At 54.2% G+C, this 5,434-nt stretch overlaps 1 protein-coding gene and 1 long non-coding RNA gene across 2 annotated transcripts; one reads left to right on the forward strand and one right to left on the reverse strand.

The window, feature by feature from the left end:
- The first annotated feature begins 265 nt into the window (after window positions 1-265).
- On the forward strand, window positions 266-1,571 carry LOC149810413 (uncharacterized). Its single transcript, XR_016429246.1, has 3 exons — window positions 266-331; window positions 426-500; window positions 1,453-1,571. It is a non-coding gene; the product is annotated as an uncharacterized LOC149810413 (long non-coding RNA).
- A 1,771-nt stretch (window positions 1,572-3,342) lies between these two features.
- On the reverse strand, window positions 3,343-5,131 carry LOC149810414 (protein transport protein SEC24 A-like). Its single transcript, XM_089994267.1, has 3 exons — window positions 4,976-5,131; window positions 3,896-4,249; window positions 3,343-3,753 (listed from the first exon to the last, which is right to left on the reverse strand). Exons 1-3 carry the CDS (start codon window positions 5,129-5,131, stop codon window positions 3,343-3,345), a joined length of 921 nt encoding a protein of 306 aa, XP_089850393.1.
- Between the last annotated feature and the right edge of the window lie 303 nt (window positions 5,132-5,434).

Below are 5,434 nucleotides of genomic sequence, written 5' to 3' on the forward strand. Positions count from 1 at the left end.
TGAATCCTATACGCAAATGAACATGTGAAGGCGTGAAGACTGCCTCCAAAGTCGTGACAACCATCGTTTACCCATTACACTGTCTGGACATTCAACAACCCGCACGTGCCGTCACGTGCGGGCTTGGCACGTGGCCTTTGGAACAATAGTCGCCAGAAAAACTGCCTACTACCTTTCCTTCTGTCTATCCTCCCTCCGCACCTCTTTTATGCAAGGAAAGCACTAATTATGTGAAACTTGCCGAGGCTTGTTCGTTGAAGTGTAGCTCGGTAGAAAGGCATTCGCTATGGTGTTGGCTCTGTCACAAATGAGCACGTTGCGGGCCACGCCGGTGCGTAATGTCCACGTACAATACTTTTAAGTGATGATTGCACCGACAATTTGATTCTGTGAGGTCGTCATGCTGACATGGACTTGGTCTGCAGGCCCCGAAGGCGTTTACAGGCTTCAAAGCTGCAGGGTGCACAGCTCCAGTTTTGCCAGCAGCTCGTAACGTGCAGGTGCGTTTAATTACCAACAGATCATGTTTTGCGATGTGATGCCATTTGATGGAATGAGGGCGCCTTGCATAAGTTGCAATCAGAGATGGTGGCTGTGCGATCATCCTTGCGGTATTCGCATGTGCGAACGCCATTCCACTCTCATGATGCACATGCTGATTACGGGAGGACTTCGATTGCATTCCGCGTCAGGGTACTGTGAGTGCCAGGCATGGCGAAATCCGGCCTCCTCTGTTGTGCGTTGCTCATCACGAGGACACATATGCATCCAATTCGCTGTGTTGCTGATGATGGGCGCTGACTCGATGAACATTTCCAAACTTTCTGTGCTTCTGACGAACATCTCTATCGCTCAGAATGCTTGATACAGAACTGGCACGTAGCCTTGTGAGCCACGTGCTTCTCAGGCACCATAGCTCCCTGGAACCTTGCGAATCTGTGGATACCTGCATGCACAGAGCTCGCAAATAGTGCCTGCCAGGAGTGACGGTCACAATTTACAAATTTTGGCCTGCAGATGGCTGGTTCATTAGGAGCAAACACAAAGTTCCTGCTTTGAGAGTTGCTGCAGCCAGTGGGACCCAGTGTATAGTTCGGCCGGTTAGCTTCTCGGGCCGATGTACACAGGTTGGCTAGTGAATTGCACTTGCTGTCAGGCATCATAGGGACGATATGATGTTAGTACTCGAGTTTGGGTGGCGCGCAATCATCCGTTGCTGTATCCTAATCGCAAGTAGGAGCACTTTGTGGAATCTTCGTGTATTCCCACCCTTGCATAGATGCGCATCAAAAACAGATTGAGGGGAGGAGCGCACTCTCAGAATACAGCTGCTTCATCTTCCAGAGCCCATTCATCGGTACGAATATGTGGTGACTCGCACCACCCTTCCCGGGGCTGGTAGCATGCGCGATGGCCAGCCGAGGGTGTGACATCAATTTGCTGCACTTGCAGGTGTGCAAGCGTGGCGCGCTCCAGATTTGTGCCGCACGTATCGCAAACGTGGAGATTCCCAACAACAAGTGCATCCGCTACTCGCTGCAGTACGTGTACGGCATCGGCGACAAGACCGCCGTTGACATCCTCAAACACGTTGAGATCGACGAGGCCAAGCGCACTTTCGCGCTTTCCGAGGACGAGCTCGGAAAGATTCGTGATGAGGTCGAGCAGTACCTGGTGGAGGGAGACCTCCGACGTGCCGTCGGCATGAACATCAAGCGTTTGAAAGAGATCGGCTCATACCGCGGCCGTCGCCACTACTCCAATCTTCCATGCCGCGGTCAGGGGACCAAGAACAATGCCCGCACACGGAAGGGGAAGAAGAAGATGGCCATCACCGCCAAGAAGTAAGCTTTATTACCAGGGGGCGATGAAAGTGTTCGCGCAGGCGCCGTGTGCTAGTATGGTCATGGGACGTAAGCCCGTGGCAGCAGGCGCTTGATTCGGGGTGTCCTTTGTCCATGTCGTTGATGCGGATGGATGGCTGTTTGTCAATTGCGACTCGTTCGTGGTGGTGAGGTGTGTTTACGTTGTCTTACCCGGCCTTTTTTTGAATCATCACAAGCGAGACACGTATTGTCGCTTTTGTTGGTGCTCAATGCCTTTATTGTAACGCCATGCATCCATGCTCATGCACCTGGATGACTCGCTGAATAGCATGGTCGTTTGTTTCCATTGGAAGATCAGTTATTCCTAAGTCGGTTAAAGTGAGCAAGGATGTTCATCTCTAGGTACCAGCAATGGTGCACCAGATCGCTGAAACGCGATAATTCTTCCGAGCTGCAAAAAGGAGACCAACTAATGACGAGGAAGGAAGCTCCTAGCATGCACCTGCATCAGACTAGAGCCGTGCCAAACCTACTTCTTGCTGCGACTCCATGCGAAGCGACCAAAACGTTGCAACTGCTGCAGTATGATGCACCCAGCAAGGCAAACATCAAACGGCAACGGAAGCAAGAATGGTCCGTAACCAGCTCCACAGACCTGCGCACTCTGTAAACGGATTTGAAAGCGGTCGTTTCGCGCCCGACATGCAAATTACAGCTTTCTAGAGCCACATGTCCCTGTGGATACAGTAGTGTTGTAACAAGATACATCACACGTATCCCTCCACCACGCGGTCAACAAGCTCAGCCGTCGCCTATCGCATCGAAACGCCCTTGTGCAGCGATTGCAAGAACTCCTGATAGGAAGGGCCAGTGGAGCCCTGGCGGTCCTCAACCATGCACTGCAGCATGACAGACTCCTGCGGGGTGCTCTGAACCACGGTGAAGCACTGCGGCCACACACACCGGTTGCGACGTCGCTCAGCGAGCACGTCTTGGAGGCGCGCCGACAGGGTCGAGCTGTCGATGGCGGGCTCTGCGCTGAAGTGGTTCAAGTCGAGGACTTTGCCCTGTGAGAATGTGTCCGCAGCCTGTGGACCAAGAAGGTCCTGCATCCATGAAGAGTCCTTCAACTTCTCGCTCTGTGGGAATGCGATGTACAGACAGGGGGCTGACTGCAACGACACCATAACCCACGGGGGGAGCGGGCGGGGCCAAGAAGAGCCCAAAGGCACTTAGCTGCTAGAGAAACTCAGGGTTTGGAGTGAATAGCCCAAATAATGATGGTAATAATCGCACTGATCCCCCAGGTGCACTTGCTCTACTTGCTCTTGGCACTGTACATGTGGATGCGGTCATGTGGTTCCCGAGATGTGCTTTCGGCGGCATCCACCTGACTGACTGATATGTGCATAGTTGCATTAGAAATAGCTTGTCGAGCGACGGGGCGAGAGTGCATTGAGACATCAGCTTTCTTTCATCTCTTGAAGACGCCGGAGGGTTCAGTAATTCCCGTCATTTATACGCAAGGATGATACGCAAGGATCCCTACCTTGACAAGATTCAAGCTGGCATTGCGCCCAACCCACAAGAACATGATCCGCCCGGCGTCCATCAAGTAAGCCCCACAGGGGTCCAGATAGTCCATACGGAGAGGAGTCATAGGCGGCAAAACGAGCTTCCCATCTTGCTTCCGTTGACCCCAGCCCCCGGTGTGCAGTTGGAAGAGCGCGGGATAGGCGATCAGGCACAGGAGCTCTGGAGGCGCCACAGCGATGAGCGATGCCAGCGCGCAGCGCTCGTCAGGGTTTGTTTCCGCAGCCCCCCGCAGAGCGGCACATTTGAGGGAGCCCAGCACCCACAGCGGCAGCAGGCGCAGCGACTTGGGGTATGCCAGCCGAGACGGAGCTCGGAAGACCTGCACGTCATTCTGGGCTTGACGAACGGGAGACGGTTCAGAGCTGAGTCACAACGTGCTTAGCGGACTGCGCGGATCAATGTTTCCTTGTATTCTCCACAGATCAATGCATCATCAGCAGACAGGAACAAAATGCGGATTGCCTCGTTCATACCTGTGCCTGCAGCGTCTTGTATTCTTTCAGCGTGGCAACCGTCTTGCGCTCCACGGCCTTCCGCGTGTCGGCAAGGTTCGATTTCTGCGCTTTCTCGACCGCGAGCTTGCACAGGACGGCCGCGTTGGTGGCGGCGTCGGCGGCCTCAAAGATGTCGTGAGGGGAGGTTACGACGTTGAGCGCGATGGTGTGCACGCGAATTCGGCGCTCGCAGTTTGATGCTGTGTACAGCAGCGCGCACTGCACAAAGACCTGCACACCCAAGCCTCCGTCGCGGGTATTCGCCGCCTCCTTGTCTGACCCCGCGCCCCACCAGGAGTTTTTCATGTCACTTGTTACTTCTTTTCGCTTGACCTACAAATCGTGAAAACGCCACGCTCGAACATTGCGCCTGTGCAAACGCGTGTGTCCGGTACCAAACATGCTGACCCAATATGTCATGTAAATCATGTATGTGCCGATGCAACGAATGCCCAACCACCACACGCTTTTGCACAGCCGTGTCGAGCAAGTCTAGCCATTGAGTAACCTTGCCCTGCTCCCTACCGTGCTTGGCATGCGACAATGGCCTTCAGTTGTCCTCAATACATCTTTGGTGAAGGTCATGGACAGCTACTCCCCGCACCACCAATTAGGCATGGACAAAAAATCAGGAATGTCTGCTCGGCAGCTGGCGGTCGTTACAGTTGCCGAACATGGAGTGCAAACACACAGTGTAGGCCAAGCAGTACACAAGCGTGTTGCTTGGTGGCAGGTGCACACCTCAAGCTCCCAAGCAGTGCTTCGCCAGCATGGGTTTGGACCCCCGTTCTCGTCCCAAAAATTCAAGCATTCTCGCACATGTGGACCGGAGAAATGACAGGGCCTGCCGAAACACTGCTCCCAAGCTACCCTCACTCGCAGATTACTGCGCTTCATGACCGTACAAGCCTTCAACACCAGTGCTGTGCCAGAATGGGTTCACTCCCCATCCATTTTACCCCGAAGAGTCATGCATTTTCAGGCATCGCGACCCAAATATTACAGGGTCTGGCGAAACGCTGGTTGACATCATGAAACGCAGCAACACGTGGCCCGCACCTGCATGCTCTGCAGCAACGTGTCCTCCATCTGAATCTGGGCGACAAAAGTGTCGTCCTCGTCCACGGTGGGGAGAGCGAGCAGGTCGTTGGCGCGTACATATAAGTGACCATGGAACGTGGAAATGCGGAGGCCGGCTGAGCACCGCAAGCGCATGACAGCCTCCCACCCGCACTTTCGCGTGAGGCTGTGCACGAGCTCATTGCGCAGCTTTGTTGCATCCCGGGTGGCGGTGAAGTTGGGGTAGTGGTACAGGTGGCCTGCAGCTCACTTTGAGCGTGAGTGGATGCTGCGTCCCGAACACGCTACATGGCCTCAATTCTTGTGATCGCATTTCATGTGTATGTGAGGCTGCACGACTGCCCAGGGATAGTTCTGTCCGGAGATAGGTGCCTCCAGGGTTGAGTGCGCCAGGAACAAGGTCGAGAAACATGCCTGTACATACACATGCGAGGAGAA

This window comes from Nuphar pumila, unplaced genomic scaffold, assembly GCF_984573655.1.
Source record: "Nuphar pumila unplaced genomic scaffold, dmNupPumi1.hap1.1 HAP1_SCAFFOLD_355, whole genome shotgun sequence".
Lineage (NCBI taxonomy): Eukaryota > Viridiplantae > Streptophyta > Magnoliopsida > Nymphaeales > Nymphaeaceae > Nuphar > Nuphar pumila.

What these genes read in the sequence shown, in the direction of transcription:
- LOC149810414 (XM_089994267.1), bottom strand. Translation starts at nt 5,131, where the DNA reads ATGCGCTTGCGGTGCTCAGCCGGCCTCCGCATTTCCACGTTCCATGGT. An exon ending in CGTTGCTGCAGAGCATGCAG is followed by an intron (nt 4,250 to 4,975) that starts GTGCGGGCCACG and finishes CACGATTTGTAG; the next exon opens with GTCAAGCGAAAAGAAGTAAC. An exon ending in ACAAGACGCTGCAGGCACAG is followed by an intron (nt 3,754 to 3,895) that starts GTATGAACGAGG and finishes CGTCAAGCCCAG; the next exon opens with AATGACGTGCAGGTCTTCCG.